Genomic DNA, 23257 nt, shown 5'->3' on the forward strand with positions numbered 1-23257 from the left:
CTTGCATTGAAATGACTGGTGGCAAACACAGAGCGCGCTTTAACGTCATCTTTCATTATAACAGCTTTGTGTTTGAGGGATTCAGAGTAACAGTGTACTGGCTTGTGTGAATAAACATTGTCTTAACAGCTGTGTCTTCTTACAGGAAGTGGGTCTGGAGCTATAATTCACACAAACATACAGCTCCAGGGCGGTGTAACGTTATCTTAAAGGGAGGAGATCAAAGATTGGATTTCATTGTATTTATCAGTTGGGTTGGCCTTTGGCTTCAATCAGCTTACTTAGAAATATATAAACATATGTACATAAACTCAAGACAGGAGATCACAGAAGGAAACACAGAGTTTAGTTTACCATTTGCTCAGGACTTCAGTCTTGAATGAATACATGTTCAACTTATTTTTTCTCTCTATTTTGAATTCTCTCTTTAGGCGCTGTCCTTTGTATCATTTGTGTGTTTCGCGGCGTCCACGGCAGCAGCCTTTGTGACGGTTCCCCTGCTGGAGTTCCTGGCTGCTCTCTTCTTGTTGTTCGCTTACTCCACCAAATTCAACGAGAGGTTTAAAGGCTTCCTCTGGCCTCTTATGGTGAGATCCATTTTCAAACGTAACAGTGGACACATTATCTTGTACATGAGAATAACCGCAGTGCTAAAAGAAGAAAATAGTAATTATATAAAGTTTGATTTTTCCTCTGAACCGTGGTGTTTCTTTCTTTTCTCTGAAAGGATTTCTTGAGATGTGTGACTGCCTCCATTATCTATTTCACCGTCTCCATAATTGCAGTGTCCAAATATGTGGATGGTTCCTCTAAGGCTGCAGGGGTAAAGTCAACTTTTGAACCTTCATAGTAGCCTTCGCAAACCATTAGTTATGTATAAGTGCACGCAACACACTTAGCTTTTGTCCAATAATCTCAGTTCTTATTTCATTGTTTTTTTTAATTGTATTGATATCAAATGTCTTTCTTTTCACAGATATTTGGGTTCATTGCCACCATCGTTTTCGCTTTAGATTTTTACCTCATTTTCAATGAGCTGGCCACTTTCCTAAAGCAAGGAGGAGGGGAGTCCAACGAGGAGCCATCGAGACAGCAAGGTAATATCCCAAATGAAAGTCTACCATAAGTTATGCAATATATTTTTATTCGTAGACTTTATGTATTAATAAATATATAGCTAGACATCACTTAGTATGTGATATGAATTACAACTGTATTGGCTGTATTTGTTTTGCAAAATATTTTTAAATGAAATGCATTACGTACAAGAATATTCCATATTTTGTGATGATTTTCTACTTTAATCACATGTTGGTGCAGCGAGTCACAGTCGACAGCTCATACAGATGAATGTCTTATTAATTTAAGGAACAATATATAAAACCCTCATATATCAGCATTGATGTTAAAACTGGCCATATCTGCCACATTTTAGAGATATATGTCTTTTATGGTTAAAATTTTTATGGTATCTGCACTGTTTTTTGGAATTAAAGGGCCTGTTTGTCAAAATTACAAAAAACAAATAACATATTTTCTCAATTTCCTCTGGCAGTATGAAGATAGTTTTGGTTTTGTGCCTCTGTCTGAGGTGTAATTTCATTTGCAGTTTCCCTGATCATTTAAACCTTTTTTCTTTCGTTTTTTTGTTTGTTTGTGTTTTTTTTTGTAATTTGGGTAAACCTACCCTTTAAACTTGTCATGTTGACTTCTCTGTTGACACTGATGTATTTTCGTGCATTCTGAAGAGATGCAAATAAGACGACTGAGGCAAGTTGTGTTCACATGGCAGAGCACAATTTAGACATGAGTTTGTGTTTCAGCAAATAGAATCGGCAACAAAAATACACAAGACAGCCCAGACTCTTAAATGTGCAATAAACCCCCTTTATGCAAGCTACATTTAGCCTAATTCACTTTAGGTAGATAGATCGTCTATTTATCACCAGAGGGGAAATTGCAGTTTTTACTGTGACTATTTGTACACATCTGAACCTCTAAATTGTGGCTGGGCAGGTCTATTTTTCATTTTAAATTGTTATTTTCAGTGCTTTCTGTGCCACAAATGAGATACTTGTGCCACCACCTCCTTTTCATTGCGGTGATGGCACCAGTTTCAAAGAAACATATTTTAAGACCTTAGTGAATAAAATCGAAACTATCTGCGGTGCATGATACCGCTAGGGGAAGTGAGTTTCCTTTTTTCAAACGTGAGTGAACCCAACCTTTACACAAAGTTTTATACGTCAAGTTTAATGAAAATAGAATGTTTTCTCCAATAATGTGAATCAACCTCAGATACTTGAATCCATCATATCCTCTTTTGAATGCTTGTTACTACACTTACCTTATTTATGTCCCTGGCCCACAGTCATCCTAATAACAGAGGCTTTATTTTTTCCATTTTCATTTAGATGAGTTTTCAGACTCTGATTCGGACTGAGACCACGGACTATCACCACCGCCACCACCACCACCGTGAGATCTTCACCAGCTGACATCATACTACAAAGGCTTAACCTTCGTAGGAGTGTTTCATTATGTCACAAGGTTACATAATGTGTAGAAATCCCATCAAGTTCACATGATTGTTAATTAGATGCATTTATTGGTAGTTTGGGGACTTCCTCCAGGAAGAGAGCAGGAACCAGACCTGCTTCACTTATCCTCTTTGAATTCTTCTGTTGAGCCATCAAAGGGGTGGAAATGTATTTCACACATCAATCATGTCAAGACATTCAGAAAACAGTTGGATATTTCTGTCATTAGGAGTAACACTATTTGGTTTTCGAGGGGTATATACGATTACAAACACAGTTATACAGTTGAAGAAAACTGTTATAGAGCTGTTATTACAGACATGTACAACTTTCAGATAGGTTGGTCTTGAAGGTGAAGAACTACAGTTGTTACATGTACGTTATAAAATAATTTCTATGCCCATACTTCAAAATATCCAGTATCTTTGATGATTTTCTCAAAATATATATATGCCAACCTGATTCTTCAATGATCGTCAAGCTGTGAAATTGTTTGGAATATGAGTACTTAGAAGCTGTTAGTGTGATATACATATGGGAGCATGTGTCTAAATCTGAAATAATGACTTGTGTTGACTTTTGGGCATGTACCCTTTTAACCTGCATATTAAACTACAACACTAAATGAATGTCCTTGGTTAATAAATGTTGGATGCAGTACTGATAATGAAGTATCTAAGTGGGGGATCAAATTTACAATATTATTATAAAATAAAACATATGTACTGTACATAGAAGAACAGATTGGTTTGAGGTTGGCTGGTTACAACCTTTTTTCAATTGTTTATCTTCCTTTAAATTTGACTTTTGGGCCAACAGAGTTCCTGTAGCGTGCTGTAATGCACGACAACCTCATCTAGGTTATTATATTGTTTATATGTCCCAAAACGTTTATGTTTGAGGATGATGATGATGATGATACATTTTCAAACTTGTTCAATTAACCCAACGTTTGAGACTCCTATGTTTCAGTTTGTCTGCTGTATATGCGTCTTGTTACCTGTGTGTGTGAATAACCACTTAATGCATTATTATGTTGTCAAATATTCTATGTGTGAATCTTTTTTGTACTGAAAAGCATCTTTGCTTATTTTTGTTGTGCATCCACACTTTTTTTGCATGCATGCATGCATGTATGTCTGATTCTTTAGTTCTTCCACTGCCAATGCTGAAGAATTAGATGCACTAGAACGCCACAGTGACTGTTTATGTAATATACTGTACACTGCACTACACGAGTGTTACAACAGAAATGTGAACTGAAAATGGACGAATCAGTGGCCTTTAATTTCCATGTGGAATTTTGCCTGTCGAGAACAATTGGCATATAAATAATACTAATAAAGTTGTAATAACATCCAATAATTATTCACCAGAGTGCCTTTTATGGGAGAGTTTTGATAGTTTGTTACTTCTGTGGCTTCATTTACATTAAAATGTGGTTGCCCCTGCAGATATATACAAACGTTGTTGAGACTAAAGTTGAGAAAGCGCTCCAAATGCCACCTCAGAGCTTTATGTACACACGACTGCAGTTTAAAGAAGCAAGAGAACTGCTCTTGATGCTCGTCCGTGTTTGATGTTCTCCGAAAACCCTGCATCTCCAGGACACTGACTTTTCACAAGCTGAGAAAAGAACGACCATGTGAACTTTGTGATAATGTATTTTTAAATGGTCGATTTTTCATTAGACGTTGATCTGCAAAATTCAACATCACCAAATCTGGGATTCAATATCCTGCTTATTTTATGTTCATTTCTTTTTAACTCATACTGTTGTCTGTCTGATCTGTTGTATTTTGTGGTTTTTTGTTTGTTTGCTCTTGTAATTCCAAAGTGCCTCTGACTGAAAATGGTACTTGACCTTGGAGATGCATGGTTTTTCACTGGACAGCTACTAAACTTCACCTTTCCCTTCTTCCTGTGCATACAGAAATTAAAAATAATCTGCTGATCAAGATGATAAATGAGGCCCCTTCCTGAACTATTGTTGGTGAAATATGACTTCTTTTTTTTTTTTTACTGTGTTTCTCTTTTGAGCAAAAAAAAGTTTGAATAAAAAAAGTGAGCTATTTTCAATCATGTCCAAATCACTTTATTTAAATTGTCAATATAAACTGATGTGAAGCCTTTTGTGAATGTTTTATATACAAAAATACAGCTGAGTATGGCTTCATGCTGTAGAAGACCTTGTGGTAACCAAAGCACACAGAATTAAAAAGGAAACAGAAGAGCATCCAAACGTTCAGACTGATCATGTTCACTGTTTAAAGCGCAGTCTGGAAACTTGTGGAAAGCTTTCTTTTCTTCCTCATAAATAGAAATAGTTCATAACATACTGTAGCAAAAAGTTGTATATAGAGTGTGCAGCTTGAAAGCGTTTGACAGATATGATGGTCAGTTTGTATATTTTTTTACATCACTCAGAAATCCATAAGAATAAGAAATATGATTGTCTGTTCATAAAAGTACTGCGGTCATCAAACCAGGAGAAATAGCAGTTGTACATGATATGTTACTAAATACATGCTATAAACCTGATTTATCAACGTTTGTGTATAGTGTTGAAACTTTTGAGGCTGTTAAAGAAGCCATATAGTTTTTATTTTTTCATTTTAACCCGCAGTCAAACAAATTCTTATCCTCCTCTTCACACACACACACACACACACACACACACACACACACACACACACACACACACACACACACACACACACACACACACACACACACACACACACACACACACACACACACACACACACCTGTAGTTATCTGACTGTACAGTTCTCTGAAGTCATAAGGAATACATTTTAGATGACTACCAGGAGATGGAGCCATAGAGTCAATTTGGAACCTGCATAAACTCACCCAAGCCTAATATACATAAAGGTCTCAAACAACACACACGCACGCACACACACACACACACGCACACACACTTGTATAACTGTAGTTCAAATTCAATACATTATGCATAAAACACCAAAAATTAAGTCGTCATTTCTTCCATCATCTTAAAAAAAACCATTCGATTTTTTCAAGATTAAGCCTCCGGTCTGTCATATACACTGGCTGAACAGCAAACATTGGAATGACAAATCTGTTTTGCACTCTGTACGTATATTTATAACAGCTGCAATGTAGAATGATAGATTTCATTATACATGAAGTGTGATATTATACTGTAGATATACTGTATATACAGACGATTCACAGACTGAGAGCTGTGACAATAATGTTAAAAGTACCCTATTTTCATCTCCCCCTTCAACTGACTTTTTAAAACGGACTTTCACTTTCAGTCAAATTTAAGTCTATATGATAGTTCTATTATGTCTAATAATTAGGAATGAATTAAAAAAAAAAACAGTGTTCAGTTTGTGGCACCTGGTGATTTCATTTGTTTTTGGAAGGAGTGTGTCAATACCTGAGATACAGTCTATAGGCTAAAGGGCGTTGGTCTTGACCAGGGTCCATATTACAGAAACTTCTTAACTACCTGCACTGTTTGGTAACCATAAAGGTAGGGCCTGATTTAGGAGAAAAGCCAATCCAGCCTATCCTGACTTAAGATAGTAAGTATATTACACAAGCATCTTAACTTGCCCAAATCTTAAAAAGATCTCCTAAGTTGTTTTTTTATGTGCCTATCTTTCACAGCTAACGTGTTTAATCTGTATGGCTGCACTTTTATTGCTTTTACACAACCAACGAATGGTGGTAGAAGTTTTTACTCAAGTTAGGGCGCAAAAGTAGTAATACCACATTGTAGAAATACTCTGTTACAAGTAAAAGCCCTGCATTCTAAATGTTACTAAAGTAAAAGCACAAAAGTATCAGCATCAAAATGTATTTAAACTACAAAAAGTAAAAGTACTCATTATGCAAAATGGCCCATTTTAGAATATTAGATTATTTATAGATTCACGTAAATATCATTTTAAAGTTGCAGATGATAAAGGTGAGGTTCATTTTATTTAATTTATATACTGTTGTGTAGCTTAAGCCATAACAATAAACAGTATGTTATGTCATTTGTTGATAATATGTTGTTATTTTGTTTTAATAACCTTAATCTGTAAAGTAAACAGCAACTAAAGTTACCAAATAAATGTAGTGGAGTAGAAGTATAAAGTACCATAATATGGAAATACTGAAGTAAATTGTACTTAAGTAATTTACTCAAGTAAATGTTCTTAGTTACTTTCCATCACTGCAACCAACGAAATGTCAACCTGAAGAACTTATTCAGGCTTATGTTGGACCCTAACAATGTTAGATACAGGCTTACCTGGCCATGATCCTGCAATGCATCCCGCAAAAATTAAGATAGGAAGTTTCTGCAATACAGCCTCAGGACAGATACTGATACTGTTTGTTTCAAAATAAATCTAGCTGATGTATGGTCAACATTTGCATTACCTGAAGCCTTGGAAATGTGCAAGATAAGTGGATAAGATACCAGTTTTCTTGTCATCGCCTGATACAACGTACACATGGTTCACAGTGTTGATGTAACAAACACAGACCTCCAAATTAACTTTTCGAAAATATCTTTTGGGTATTTTACACACAACCTGTGATAAAATAAATAAATGGAGTATTTTTTATTTTGATCTCTTAATTGTGTCAAACCCATGGAATACATTTGTGTTGCAAAGAGGTAAATATCTATCACTCGTTTAAAAAATGTTGACCTTTTGTTGTGCTACCCGTCTTTATAGCAATTAAGAATTACCCTGTACTGTTTCTGTATAACTGATAACTGAACTGGCAGGAGAGATCTTCATAGCGGCTAAAAAGGTCAGAAGCAAAGGCATTTATAAAGTTAGTCTAGACGAAGGAGAAACATTAATGTCAGCATGTGTAGTCTTTAGATTAAAATATCTAATGTCGAAAGAACAGTGCAGTTGTGATGCTTCTGTGGTACTGCAGGTTGACTGCATGCTGCTGCTCCAGTGGTTTCCTGGATACACGGTCACATTTATTGCCACAGGCGTCACAGACAGCGGCATCAAATAAGCAAACTATACAAACCTTCTATAACTCGACTTCATTCACAGTGAAACACAAACATTTCTAAAAACACCTACGCCAGACCAGGAGTTAGTGCACAGTCAGAGTAAAATCAGCCTTTTTTGGTGGCTCTTCCTGGAAATCGTCTTTCATTCTGACTTTTTTTTCTCAGAGAATACCTTCAATCCTGATAGGAGCTCTTCACTTTAGAGTCTTCATTTGTCACTGAAGCCAGGGTGCCTGATAAACAAAGCCACTGAGATCATCTGTGGCTATGTGATGAAGATTTATTCGGTGGCTGGGCGAGCAGAAAGCACAGCTGAGGTTTTGTGATGAGAAGTCAAAAGCATGTGGTGAGCTTTGAGATGGCCCTTCCACTCGAGACTTGAATAAAATACCGTCCCGAAGGCAGAGTCCATCTCAGTCAGCTGCCGGTAGTGTGGCGTTCCCTTAGTCCGTCTGAATTTCAGCCAGCGCTCATGCTAGCTCGGGTCTCGCCTCCATTTCTCCACGAGATGCCGTGCGCGCTCGCATGTACTCGCTGGTCTGAGCCGCCCCCTGACACCCATTGCCACGGCGCCACCTCCGTACTGCCAGGAAGGTGTTTACCCCATACACACCTGTCACCAGAAAGCCAAAGATCTGCATACAAGTGAAAACAGGAAGTAAAATTACTAGTAGAAAAATAATGGGAACCAAAGGACTTGTGTCTTTGTAAATGTAATTGTAATTGTAAATGTCATTGCAAACTTGATTTAGGCATAATAATAATAATGTAATAGGCTTAAAGGCGTACATGTTTAATAGTGAATAAATAGACACATACAGATAAATTACTTTTATCATGCTTGCTACAAATACACAAATGATCTAGTGTTAAAAATTTGCATTAAGGCTTTTTTTGCGCAGCTTGCTGCTTACTAATCGGATAACGTGTGACTCTGATCAGACAGCAACTGGAACTACCAGGCCGCAGCAGCAGTCAGATGATTCAATGACCAAACTAGTCAGTCTCCTCTGCTCACCCACAAAAAAAAGTCAGGTAACTAAATGGGACATTTGCTGAGCTCTTAGCTGACACTGGAAAGTTATGTCTTGATGACTGATGCTGAGATGAAGTCTGTAATAATGTCTGCCATGTTTTGTCTTTTGGCAAAAGAGGATGGTTCCGAACACTCACCACTGCTGCTATTTCAGCTCCAGTGTTGTGGTTGATGCAGGCCAACACGAGAGATGACAAGAAGAAGAAGAAGGTGCTGGCAGCTGTGTTAACCAGGTCCTACACAAGAACATGCAAGATAACGTTAGACTCCCAGATGTGTATCAGTACCATTCTACGTATTTAATGATGGACAGTCATTTAAAAAGTTATACTGCGTCATTCATCATGTTGTCAGTGGTAAATTAAAGTTGCACATGAATGTGTGTGTCAATTCTATTAATGCAAGAAATGAAATAACAACAACCATTTTGCCTTAAAACAAAACAACATGCACACTAAAAAGGGCAAAATCAGGCACTATCTGATGAAAAGATTATGTATTTCACTGAGCATTTGATGCCAGTTTTCAGTACTTGTTGCTAGTATTTTGGTCAATACCCTAGCCTTATCAGAACACTTTAATATAGTGCACATGAAGACGCTCAAAGTATCATTAATTTGAATCTGCCCCCTACATGTTACATATGAATCATTTTAAGACATTTTCCCTTACAGCAGGACCCCTTTGTTACCCCAAAGCACATTGTGGAAAGTATTAAGGCAAGTCTATTCATGATATTTATTACAAAATGAATGCTGCACATAAGTATAATGGAGTGCATCTATTTCAACGTCCAAAAACCTTTGAGTTCTTTTTGCCACAATTAAAATGATTCTTGCCACATCCAGCTAAGACATCCTGAATGATATTGTGCCGTGATGAACAAACACAGACTTTGCTCACACTATTTTAACCAGCTCAGCTGCATAATGGTGCTTCGTTTGTTTAAAACTATAGAAAAGGCAAAGAAGCCAACAGCACGTACTAAAAGCCACCTAGCACCTCATATTACACACAAACACACATAACTCACTCCATCCCCCACCTTGTTACGCATGAGAAGGAGAAACTTCCCTTTGATGTTTTACTCTCCTGTTTTCAGCAGGACAGGCAGTCAGGGAAGGGTTAATAATGAAGTGCTCAGCCTGACTGGGGCACGGCCCTCGTGATCAGATGCGTGACTGTGATCACGGTAGATGTGGTCTCTCATATGACACACATACAATGGTGGCTCTAACAATGGCAGTGTCACAGACAGTGAAACAGATACAAAAATGCACCGGTGCAAAACACACAACAGAAAAAGCAAACAACTCAGCGGGGCAGTATAACTTTGCAGGTGATACTGCAGTTTAATCAGTAATGCATTATATGTAAAGATAACACCCCATGCTAACTGGCACAGTCACTGTTTTAATCCTACCATTCAAACGAAATCTTAACCCCACCCACCACACACACTCAGATGCACACACTACAAACATTGCTCACAGTACTGACACACACTCCCATTCACCTCATCCAACTGGTTAAACAGGAAATACTGCAAATTCATGTTCCAGCGTCCTGTTCTCATGTGCAGAAAAGCTTTTCTCCAGCTTTTGGATCCCGTTTTCTCTCAGGAGCCAGGCTGTCCAGTCCCTGCAGTTGACCCTCAGCCTCTCTGCTTCACTCATTTCCCAACTTCCATGTTTTAACCAGGACTACACTCTGTAAAACCTTAGGTAACAAAAGCACAGATCCGACCTGACCACTGGCTTCTCTGGCTTATTATTAGCTCATGTCATTGTTTTACAATCTTCTTTCTATCTGCTGACGTTCAGAGTATAGAACCAAACTATTGTGCTTTCAAAATATATCATTTTAAGTTTTTCCCCAAGCTACGTACCAATTAACCTGACTTGTCAGATGGTTGGTTTCACAAAAAGGGCTATTTTTGTGTATTCCTGTGGGAATTATATACTTGACAAATAAAAAGCACTTTCTCATTTTATTAAAAACTTCAGTGCAAATGAATAATGCATGCGGCGTAATGCAGTTTGGCTGCAGTTTCTTCAACACTGTGATTGAAAAGATATAGTAAAAAAAAAAATATATATATACACACCATAGACCTTTTTATATCATTTTGACGCTATATATTGTTCACTCCCTATATCATGTTCCATGTCATTGTATGAGGTTCTAGGTTTTTGTTGTGCTATCAAGAAAGAAGCTAGAAATACTAATTGGACTGCAACTATGGAAACCTGAGAGTATGCAGCGGAACACTAATTATAAAATTTTATTCTCTTGACAGTGGAAGTGAGTCCCACAGAGCCAGACAGCTTCATGCAAAAATACTCTGGCTCTCTGGCTCTCACATCAAGACCTGATTCTTCTTGAAAGACTAACAAAGATAGTAGGGAAGTATTTCATGTATTTTGTCTGCTTGGGTGGCAAACTTCAGCTGTCAAAACGAAGAAAGCTTTTATTGGATTCCGCTTGTAGATAAAGTAAATACACCATGAGCAAAGTGGTCTCTGGTCTGAACTGATGATAGATTAATGACGATAGCCTATAATAACCACCAAACCTCAGCTGTGTGTGGATTCAGCAGGGAGATGTACATCATTACGGTCAGCACAACACAGAGAAACAATGATGTATTAACATACAAATGCATACATACTGAAACCTGAAGTTCACAGGACAAATTATGTTGAAACCAATCTGGAATCTTAATCCCTCGTCTGCAATATTATCTCGTACACAGTCATCAATGCTTTAAAACTATTATGTGTGTTTAGTAGGGATGTAAAACTAATACAAATGCCTTATTTTAATAAGAACAAATAACCCAATATTCTTGGAACAGATACAAAACAACAAATCTATGCTCTCTTCAAAGCCACCAGGCTCCTTTGACAAAAAACAGTAATTTTACCTCGAAAAAAACAGAAGTTGATGCCTCAATTGATTTGTGTTTGTGTAATTGTGTGAGTTTAGTGAATTCTAGCTGCTAGTGTAGGCTACAGGAATGTGTATATAACTTCCATATATGGAATAACCATTTTATAAACGCTCTGTGACGAGCAGCACAATGCCCTTTAGCTGTAATGCGTTGTGAGCTATTGCTTAATTTAAGCACATGGTTAAAATATTGTGGAGGGTTTTTAATATGTTTTGTTGGCAGCTAAACTTATATATGAAAAGTATATATGGAAGTAGGAAACAATTTTACACAGAAAATGAATCAATCTTGACGTCTAACTACTTTAGTCATTACAGATATTTTTGTAACAAAAGATACGGACAGCAGCTTTGTGTTATGGCTGTCTAGTGTGTAAGGCTGTGACAGGTCCAGTCATTCTTTCATACCCAATTCATTCACGCATTAAATGTGATGAGATACTGTCTGCCCCGAGAACAAAAACAAGCAGAATATATTGGGCACGCTGAGTATTCAAACCGTTGCTCTCCTTTTAAAAAGAGAATAACACTTGTAACCTCCTCTGCCTCTCCCTCCCTCAGGCTGTGAATGTGGTTGCCCCATTTCTGTCCCACAACCCCTCAGCATGGCCGACAGTTATTTAGCTGTGAGAATTAGGCAAACAATGCACGGAGGGGTCTGCCTGTATCTGTCTCTCAAGCTGTTGTGCAAAACGAGCTCATTCACGCAAACTAAACCCTGGAGTTCAACTTCAGTTACCAAAGTGGCTTCACAACAAGATCGCAGGACTGCATTCATTTCCGCGTTGAAGGGGCGGGAGAGGGGGGTCAGGACCCGTGTTTCCCCCTCTGAGCTGCCAAAGTCATCATAGAGGGTGAATTGGAGGAGATGGGATCATATAGCACATAATTGTACGATCAAAACCCTCCTTCTGAGACTCTCAACCGCATTATAAAACAACTCGTTCCACAGAGGAGGAACGGCAGCGTCAGTCCATGGTTTAGAGTTTGGAAACAGGGGAAGGCAGCAGAGGAGTTAACAGTTTGTTAATGCTGACTCATGGAGAAATTCCCAGGGGCCTAATGTGAGTGGAGCAGCTTTGAACTTGATAGACCTAAACAGCGTGGCGTACAGTCTACAACTGTGGAGGGGAACTGAGCATCCTGTGCTTATTAGCTACAACAGAGATGATGAAAGCAAACTGTATCTTTTGCTGCAGTTTACTTACCAAAAGTGAACTGCCGAGGGGTTTTATACTGTAAACACAGAATTTGTTGTCCTCCAAATATTTATTGTATTTACCAAATATGAAAGACTCAATATCTTTGTGCATAACAGCATCTTTCCAGCAATAACAGTGGAACTTCTTTAAAGCACAACATCCTCTGTGAGTCGAATAACAAGCCACAACCAAACTCCCTTCTTCACACACCTGTGCACACAAATTATATTTTAATTACATATTTCTAGACCATTAATCAACTGAGAGGAAAAAAATTAACACTGACATGTTAATGCCAATGAGCCTTAGCAGAAAAGGAACAGAACATCTAAGAAAAAGAACGAACAGTAGGATTTTAGATTATATGGACTGCCACTCTGAGACTGTAAAAAGCTTTCATTTGGTGTTATTCTGCCAAAAGTAGAAGCCAAAGGCACTCCCTCTCTTCATGTATGAGGTGGAATACTGCACCAAGGATGCCATTAAGCAATCTGATAGCTTTGGTTGGATTTGGGCATCTTGCTTAATATCAACTGCTTTACTACGATATGTATGTTGTGTGGCCTCTGGAAATACAGTTTAAGTTATTTTTTCCACTCCTCTCCAGCGTGTGTATGTAGGCAAATACTGAAAGGCAACCAGTATCTGCTGGAGAACACCCGCCAGCTCATTTGCTTACAGCTGACAATGCATATCCTGGTGGCAACACTGAAACCGTACACCCTCCCAACCAGTTCCATACTCACTAAAGTTTCACAGTTTTGTTGGGGTAATGAGCTTGTGCTAAGCCTGATAAAAAAATATAAGGCTCTATACTTCAAACAGTCCATGTACAGCTGTAAAGGTGGATCAGATTTGGTCAGATAAATGGACTTCAAATAATACCTTTCTAGTCTTTTTTATCACAAACCCTCAATGGAAGAAAACAGTTATTCTGGCAAACAATAAAAAACAGAAAACATTGGAAATGGGTACTTTCTTTCTGAAACCGTGACCCAAAAACTCGATTCAGGCAAAAGCTTCCCAGCCTTGCAATATCCTCAAAGTTCAAAAGTGGAAACCTGTCTCATATGTGTCGCATTTCAAATCTTTCGAACTTGTGGTTGTATAAAAAAAAAAAACACAGTGGAAAAAGGGAGACACTGTTAGTGGCTGCTATTTTGTCTCAAACTTTTGTCACATCCTTCGTCAAGAACTTTAGCAGTTATATCATGAGTCCGGTCCTATGACACATTACATGTGCCTGTACCTACCGTGAGGCTCCAGTTGACGTGGGGCACCTTGGTGTGCAGGTTGAGGCTGAAAATGAGGAGGAGGACTCCTGTCACCACGAAGGCACTGCAGCTGACAAACTCGAAGAAGTAGACCCCACCACAGGGAGAACACATCATGATCGTCTCTATGCAGATGAATCCAATAAGTGAAAGGACCTGAGGTGAAGAAGAACAGTATGATAGGTTGAATTGCATAATAAAAATATCCCATATTAAAGGTTATAGGTTATAATGCTCTTAAGCATAAAGGAAACTGTAGGTCAAGCCGTTTCTGTAACTTTTTATGAATGTCTATTAGTGCTGAAATTCCAAGCTTTCCAGATGATGAAGTGATTGTCCTATGAATAGACCAGAGGCCATGAGCCCATATCAAGTCGTCCCACTCCTGGCAGCCTGTGAAGATGCCTCCTTCCAGCCAACATCCATCAACAAACCACAGTATTGGAAGAATTCTGCTATTTAGGTGCTCCTCTTGCCATCTAGACCCAGACAAAACCATACATAGATTATCGATTGGCTCGTAAAGGTCGAAGAACCAGAGACATAACAGAACCAGGAGAATGCCCTGAAGCAGCCAAATTCAAACCAGTTTAGACCAGAAATTGTGTGGTCTATCAGAGTGGGGCATATTTGGCATTCTGTATTAATTATCATAATAACTAATACAATATATTGTGTAACAATGGGTTTGGGTTGAGAGACGATGGAGTTACTGGATAACTGTAAAAAAAACCTCTATGGCAACAAGCTTTTCTAAATGGCACAACCACTTAAGGCCATATTTACTAATCTTTTTACTCTTGTATCAGACTCATTATTTAAGTGCGCCTGGAAGAGCTGTTACATTGTCTACTAAGGCATGCCTTGTGCCTTATCTGTGTTAAACGGACTATGCATCACAGTAGTATTTCATTACATGGGATTTATAAATGTTCATGCAAACTGCAAGGACCTGTTTGCGTGAGTAGATGGAATTTTTCACGTCTAAATGTTGTCTGTTCCTTTTATTCTCCTTCATTTGCGAAAAAGTAGAAGTTGCATGAAATCTCTATTAGCGTCATTTCATGCAAAGCAAATCTGAAGTGTCACGGCTGATTTAAAAACTGCTGCAACAGACACAAAAACAACAAATGGTGTGTAGTTACAGTCCGAGCAGGAATGATTGAGAGGTTGAGGAAAATATTGTGTTGACACAAGACAGAGGGAAAAACATAACAGATATGTGTTACAGTTTGTGTTAAGCTCACCAACTCCTTCACAACACCCTTACACTGACATTAGAAGGCAGGGTAACCTTTACAATAAACTGCAGTAGTCATTTCTTCCATTCACAGATGACTGATGTGCTGCTAAATTAGCTGCTTCTTCACCATCAGCAAGACATTAAATGTCTCACTGCTCCAGGCTGCTTTGATGACTTGATCCAAAGTTTCAAGGTAATGATCTGGTCTATGATGATATATATATATATTCATAAAGGTTTATGTAAGGTTTGTATAATGCAGAGTTATTATTCCGGGCAACCTCCAGGTTGGATGAGCACCATTTACTCAAGCTTACAACAAGATTGCCTTAAGACCCACAAATCATCGTTGAATCAGGGTGACAACATCTTTGGAATCCACTCCTCCGTGTCAGTGGGGCAACAAAGTCAAGGGAATTGCAGACATTAGTTTAGGGATGTGGTCAAATTATCTGGGTAATTAAGGTGGGCAGTGAAAGAAAGAAGATGAGATGACCACATTGCTTCTATATGCATCAGCTTAATAAACATGGGAACAGGGAAGAGCAACTGAAAATAATACAAACAAAACGGTTAAAATAACAGAAGGGGAGAGGAAAACTGATAACTGAGAAGCATCAAGGCCATATCTAGAACTATGCCGTGCACCAACTGTTTTCAACCAAAGGTATCAGGAACACATTAATACATAAATGCCTGCACTTGTCCCATTAATACATGACATAACACTATGTGTTGTAATGCATACCTACTCTGAGTTGCTGATGGCTCAACGACCGTCTCAAAAGAATCTTTCAATCAGAACGCCACAAGAACAAATTACTTGAAATTAGCAAGCGTGGTGAAATTAAACGTTGGCTGTGATTTATGGATCTTCTCTGCTGGGCTTCCTGTTAGCCAGTGCGCAGGCGTTTGACGGTGAGCTGGAGGGCCTTGTTCCTGTGCTTCCAGGGGGATGTCAGGAGCTTTGGTGTACTTTCATAGAGACTTGGCTGGATCCTGGAGTGCCGGACGCCATATTTATTTATTTATTTGTTTATTTCAGGCATGTCAGTTAGATAAATCATCATCACACATTATCTTGGTTTACAATTCACATGACTGAAAGGAAAAGCGGGAGAAGCTAAAGCTTATCTAGTCCCACCCCCGTTACCCACAGAATACATTATCTCCATCATACTATTTTTCTTGTGTCCTTTGACATAACATGTTTCACAGCAGGTAGTAATCAGAGCTGCCGTCCAGCTCTAGACAGGCAAACAGACATAGTGTCCATATTAGTCCATCATGAGTGAGCAACAGTCCCGTCTTGTAGCCTGTCATGTATCTCTCCCCTTTTCCCATCCATCCAGGATGTATCCGACCAGAAGGGTCCCATCCGGGCATGCAGGCTCATATAGCTAGTGAGTTTTTAACATAGAGGAGCTGATGGGATTTCATTTCACCGTTGTACCTTGTATGATTTAATTTGGCAAATGGTTGTTAGCACTGTCGCCTCACAGCGAGAGGGTTCCTGGTTCGAATCCCTGGTTGTCTGTCAATGTTCGTCTCTATGTGCCCTGCGATAGACCGCCGTCCTGTCCAGGGTGTACCCCGCCTTACGCCCGATGTCAGCTGGGATCGGCTCCACCCCCCGCAACCCCGACAGGGACAAGCGGTTGAAGATGAATGAATGAATGAAATACAATTAATTGAAGATAATGATTTGCAATATTCTGTAACTATAGAGACTAGTCATAGATTAAAAAAAGCATCTTTAAGAAGTGGAAAAACTGATTTAAATGGAATGGGTATATTTGCTTATTTACATTTGGACTGTTTTTGGGACTTAAGTTATGTTTGGAACAGCCTTTTTGTAAGTAGCTGAATTCCACCAATTGCATAGCAAAGCTTTTTTTCTGGAGATAAGACATTTGTCACAGAGTCTCTTAAAATGTTGTATTGACACCTTGAAAGTTGTTTATTAAGGTGCTAATCTGACTTTAGAGTATCCAAACACTAGGATTGTTTGTGGAATGCAGTATAGATTTTTTTTTTAATCCACCACAGCTAGTTGCATCTCATTGCTTGACACTGCTGAACAAGTACTTTTGAGAACAAACCCAAACATCTCATTAGCGGACGACCCCTCCTTCTATCTCCTAGCTCTCGGCAGCTCAACCAAACCCATTTATCCAGTTTAATGAGCACGGTCTACTGTTTCTAACAAGTGAAGTGTGTTGTGTGCCACTGGTGAACTTTCAGTGGCAGACCTTTAGTCCAATCTTCCAAATCTCTGAGACATCACCTCACAGGAAACACCTAAAGATCCACAGATAGTACGGCATGTCCAGCAGTCAAATTACCAGTGACACATTATAGACAAGAGACAGCAGATCGACTGGGCTGACAACCATTAAGACAAAAGTTTCATTTTATGCAGCTGCTGAAGCCTCATTAGAGAGTGTAGTTGGATAGTAGTCCATCTGTGACAAAAAGGTTACACCCAAACCGGAGTGGAGGGCTGCACGGGCTGAGGGGTGATGTCATGTCTCTGTTTGAAGAAAGCATATTGCTTTCCCCAAGTCCTTGTGTAGCAGGTGCCAGGCAGCCACAGGGGAGGAGGCGGGGATGACAAAGCCCCATACTGGATAATCTTGTAAGTAATGATTTTATGTCAACCTTCACCCCTACACAACCTGTTCATTGTGTGTGTATATAAGTGCATGATTACGCACATCAACTCTCTTTCTCTTCTCTCTCCCACATGCACACAAATCCTTATCTTTGGGATTATGCACATTATAAGTTGCTTTGAAAGGCCTCTTGAACTCAGATCCCCTTCTTATACACCATCTGTTGTAAGCAGAAATGTAATGGAGGAGAAAAGAGCCCTCAATGCGAAGACTATGCAACATTATATGCTGCACTCCTAGTGCTATGGGACCTCATGTTGGAAAAATATGACCCAAAATTGTGAATATGCTTTAGCAGCAGCCCGCAGTCATGTATGTGATGGGAAATGTAGTCTGAACGCAGGTTATATTTCATCCCAGAGAAAGCGTTAGGTGTGTGTTGCTGTGTGTAGGCAATGACATGCATGTCTCCCCACATGCGTGTGCAACGTTCTTGCTGTCTTTATGTCTCCCTAAAAGCTCCGCATAAGTAATGTTCAACCAGAAGAGAATTGCACATATGGCGTCTCTCTCAGAGCAGGAAGTGCTCGTTGACATTTGGGAGCATCTGGTTACTTCATTACACAACATCCACGGACTGAAAAAAAAAACCCACCTTACCATAATATTCAATTACCACTTGTTAGAATAGAGAAACGTGGGTACACATACCATCATGAGTGAACTGGTATTCATCATGAAGGCATGTGGCATGTTGGGAAACAAAGAGGGTTTGATTGGTGTACTGTAGGGTCCTACAAGGTACCAAGTTCTCGTCAGTGTATGTCAGGGGCATGAGCTGAATATCAGTTGGTCTTTGTCGACCCAGTCACAGCAGAGAGACAAAGACAAACCTGCTGTCGGGATGGACAAACCTCGCTCAGGTTACATCCTACTGGGGCTTGTTTCTGATCAGTACTGGGTCAGCAGCAGCAGCCTGCATATCCATTCATCCAAGAAAGGACAAGTTGACTGGCTCTATAAAAGCCTGTGCAAATGTATTTTAGTGTCTCAGTATGAAAAAACTCTACACAGCTCTATTAGCACCTTGGTCTGCACACAGGGAAACAGAATTTCCCAGTAAACATGGGTCAACCATGCTAATGTCAGAAATGTCTTTTGTGCAAACAAGATCTTACAAGTACAATAAGGGATACTGACAGACAAGACAGGTGTTCATGGTCAAGAATTGAAGGACAGGGAGTCCATTCATTCCTAATAGAGGACTTCTTGAAGGGCATTATCCCGCTTATACCATGGTCACTTGCCAAATTTTTTTTTCATGCGTTTCACAATCAAAATCTACAGGTTTTTTAAGCAGTTTCCCTGGTAACACCTGAGGGTTTGACTAAACTGGAACAATCATTGCAATGGAAATATTCACTGCTCCAGTAAAAAGTACAAACCTCAGATACCACTCGTCAATGGGACATATTTCTAGTCAGCTCAGCTCCTAGAACCCCAGCTATGAGCTACAAAATTAACATTATAATAGCAAGATTTAAAGTCATGAGTTTTAATCGCCAGCCTGCCGCCAATCAGAGTTCAGTATTCACCCAGACTATTGTATAAGGATCTTTAAAGAAGCATGTAATGCAGTGTAATGCAGCACGTATTGCACTGAACCAGTCCATTTTGCACTGATGCTAATCATTAATCCATATAACTTATTTCCGTACAAAGATGATCTATTAACAACACATGACAACTGCCCTTTCAGCCACAGAGCAACTTTCCATTAACACAGTGATCTGACTAACAGGCACACCTCCTTGGCAGTGTTTTTTTTAGATTAAGCAGAAACGGCTACATTAGGTACAGTACATCACATACAGTCAACTTTGCACTGTCATCAGCGAGTGCTCAAGATCATCCGACAGCCTCAGCTTTCCCAAAGCTTAACGATTGTAAGACAGAACAGTAAAAATGCATGCCAGTGAAACTATTTACATTTGGCAGCAAGCCTTGTAGTCCTCTAAAGTAATGAATGTAAACTTGGATGACTTTCACTGGTCATGTCCTTGTCGTGAAGGAGATATGACTGGCTCAAAAGAAAGTCACTATCAGGGCTGAACAAACTATTCAAACACATAAAATGTAAACAGAATTAGACACAGGAACTATGATAATGCTTGTACACTTGTACTTTACCTTAGCTGTATCATAGCTGTTAGATTACATTGTATACCTTAAAAAGGTAAGGTAAATTGTAACATTCTGTGCAGGTTCTATGTTTTTTCACATGTGGGCATTGGTGGTTGTTGGACCTAGATACTGTTTTGGTGCCTCAATGAAATCCTGAGGTTACCAGTTTTAAATTGTATTTAATTAAGGAAAGTTTTTGCACCACTGCTTGTATTGTAACACATTTAACAATCTCATATTTTTTTTAATGAGAAGGATTTGTTGATCTGAATCTGAGTATTGAATCAGCACAAGTACAAAAGAGTGTTTTTGTGCTGCTAATGAGCAGCCAAGTCAAAGACAATATTATATAATTTCCTGTGAAACAGATGAAGGCTGCGAACATAAATCTTCTTCCTAGTTATTGCCTGCTCCAAACCTCTCCCACGCTGAGGACAGGTGGCTTTCTATCAAAACTTCCCACGTCCACACAGAGGTAAACATCACAGGTGTGTGCAACAGCAGAAGGCTGACTTTGCTCTTCTGTAAGACCATTGGGACACCCACAAGCAGAACATACATTCCAATTATTTTCGAGTTAAACAAAAGTTTGAAAAGTGAAGCAGAGAAGCCAGAACTCTGCAGTATTATGACTTCAAGTTTGCTTGTGCTATCCACAAACATTGTTAGAGGTAATTGCTAGCTTCCTCAACTCCATGGTTCTTCCTGTTGTGGACACACTACATCGTGTGTTTGAGTGCACAGGACTGTGTCTGGGTTTTTTGGCACCAGAAGAAGAGAAATGGCTCTGGCTCGATAGATATTTCCTCCTCTGGTGAATTGTCAGAGCTTTGGGAGCATTCATTTTGATTTGTTGGTGCCTCTGTCTCAGTTCAGACATCTGGTTTAGGTGCATTGATTTAAAATAACAGTGAACATTTGTTTTTTCATCCAGAGATCACTATATCCTGACAAAGATATGGTGATCATAATTAGTTTTCTCTAAGGGAAATTCAGGACCTAATCAGATGCACAGGTATCACTGGGTGCATTCTGGATTTGGCTAACAGTTAAACAGTTTGAGAGCACAACAGCAAAAAGCAGTCACACATTGGAAAAGTCGTTTTCTACCTGCTTGCAAACTTGCAAAAAAAAAAAGTCATAAAGTCCCTAGGAAATGCTGGCTTAATAGAACTACAAAGGACAACATGAGATCTTCATAAATGCGCTGCTTGGGGGACAACATTGAAATACTGTCCCATTTGTTGGAGCTAATGTGCATCCTTCAAAATAAGAGTCTACTGAAAAGACATAGCATGCTTGGCAAAGTGTGCAAATCATTACTAAATTGAGAATTGTGATCTTTAGCTTTATATCTTTAGAAGAGACAGGCTGCTGAAACCTGCATGGCCACATACAACCTGACTGACCACTATTTTGGTGCAGCAGGGTAAAGCAGGACCTGTAGAGCAACATCTATTAGAATACAAAAATGCTGAGTTTACTACTTAAAGTAAACAGCAAGGTATCAAAGCAAGTACACGTCGGGCCCACAGTAGTTTTAAAATGTTATGTATTGCTTTAAAGAAGAATAGCAGGCCTTCTTTCCCTGAAGATATGTTGCCCATATGTTAGTGGCTGCTCAGATGTTATCCACCAATGGTGCGTCATAGTTTGTAGTAAGCTACTCACTTTTTACTGAGGCTGCACATCTCCAAACATTACAGTAACAGTGTTCAAACTTACCACTTCAACCACCTTTAAAATCCCAAAGTATGACTTGAGGTACTCCACGTCGCACCTTATCCCCCCCAAAACGTTCCGTGAGTGGACGGGCTCGGTGGTGGGTTGATACGGACTGCTGGCCCCGGAGATCATGGAAGTGTTGGAGGCCTCGCCGTCAAAGCCCTCTGCCTCATCGGTGGTCCTCATGATGATGATGATGATGATCGTCGGCGAGAAGCTGGACTCTTTTGACAAGCAAATGTTACGACATATAAAAGCCCACGCCGACAAAACCCGCCTGAATCCACCTCACGGGCGCAGGTTATGTTTTTCAGAAAGCACACTTTGTTCCATGCAGGCTTGAAAGTGGATGGAGAGAAAACAAACCAGACAGTCCACTTTTCATAGCCAACCCCACGGGGAAACCGCCGCGGAGGAGGGTGCTCTGTCGCATTTACGCGCAAGGAAAAAAAAAATCAGGCAGGGGTCCGTTTTTAATGTAACCCTGCGCTGTTTCCTGCTGGTTTGCAATGTTGCGTCTCTCTAAAATAGCCGCACTTCTAACTATGTTAGGCGGGTCACTTGTTTGAATCCCATTGTCCCTTTACCTTGGACGATTCTGGTTAGTTCGGCGGCACCGGAAAAAAAAAACTAGTGCGGACGAAAACATCCACCTATTATGGCCCAGAAGAACCGAGAGAAACCGTGTTGTTCCCTATTGTAAACTTAGGCTACAGCAGCCTACAGTGAGGCAGCCTGTACGCCGCTATGGATGCGAGGCGAGCTTGTCTCCGCCCCTCTGAAAACTGCACATTCTTGTGTAGGCTCTGCGCCCGTTTTAAGTGTTCCCAAACAGCCTGCAAAACGAACCCAGCCGGAACCACGCCGCCAGGACCCCGAGCTCTGCTGCGTTTGTTCTGGCTCTTCTTTCCTTCTGGGGCTTTCTCATCGTCGGTATGCCTCTGCAGCCTGCAACCTCCAGCCAGGCCTGGTGAAATGCTTTCAATATTCTCAAGAGGAGTATGCGATATCATTATACTGAACTTTATCTCCCTAAAACCCTTGTTTTTATACCATTATACTGAACTTTTTCTCCCTAAAACCCTTGTTTTGCTGTTATAGCTTTAAAAGCCTGTTTTAATTCTAAAGCAAAACCATATATATATATAACTGCATTGCTGAGGTGTGACAGCAAAACATCATTCACATTCAAATGGTCACGTCTGGTCAAATAATCTTCCAGAATTCATGGATAGGCCTAATTTTCTTTTTTATGAAATGAAGTGAGCTTCCCTGAACCTCACTGCCCTCCTATGGTTAGTAGTGGTATTAAAAGGTTGCCTTGGTGACTGCAGAGGGCTAGAGATGCTGCACACGTCTGATACTGGAATGTTGCATCTGAACAGCTATTGTCATTTAATGAGGTGGTGCAGTTCTCAGGTTCAGTGGATTTCATCTGAACATTGCAGTTATTTTTC

The 23257-nt window shown here is 39.6% G+C and overlaps 2 protein-coding genes across 2 annotated transcripts in view; one reads left to right on the forward strand and one right to left on the reverse strand.

The window, feature by feature from the left end:
• The window catches only part of cmtm3 (CKLF-like MARVEL transmembrane domain containing 3), an 8086-nt gene extending 3517 nt beyond the window's left edge, over positions 1–4569 (forward strand). Inside the window, exons 2-5 of the mRNA XM_083934783.1 lie at positions 432–587; positions 728–823; positions 977–1097; positions 2415–4569. Of these exons, the coding sequence (XP_083790909.1) occupies positions 432–587; positions 728–823; positions 977–1097; positions 2415–2443 (402 nt within the window). The 3' untranslated portion in view covers positions 2444–4569. The remainder of the gene's footprint in view (positions 1–431; positions 588–727; positions 824–976; positions 1098–2414) is intronic.
• A 50-nt stretch (positions 4570–4619) lies between these two features.
• cmtm4 (CKLF-like MARVEL transmembrane domain containing 4) lies at positions 4620–22630 on the reverse strand. Its single transcript, XM_083918603.1, has 4 exons — positions 21801–22630; positions 14013–14189; positions 8743–8841; positions 4620–8204 (listed from the first exon to the last, which is right to left on the reverse strand). Exons 1-4 carry the CDS (start codon positions 21984–21986, stop codon positions 8040–8042), a joined length of 627 nt encoding a protein of 208 aa, XP_083774729.1. The 5' UTR covers positions 21987–22630; the 3' UTR covers positions 4620–8039.
• Between the last annotated feature and the right edge of the window lie 627 nt (positions 22631–23257).

Source organism: Echiichthys vipera (genome assembly GCF_963691815.1).
Source record: "Echiichthys vipera genome assembly, chromosome: 1".
Taxonomy (NCBI): Eukaryota; Metazoa; Chordata; class Actinopteri; order Perciformes; family Trachinidae; genus Echiichthys; species Echiichthys vipera.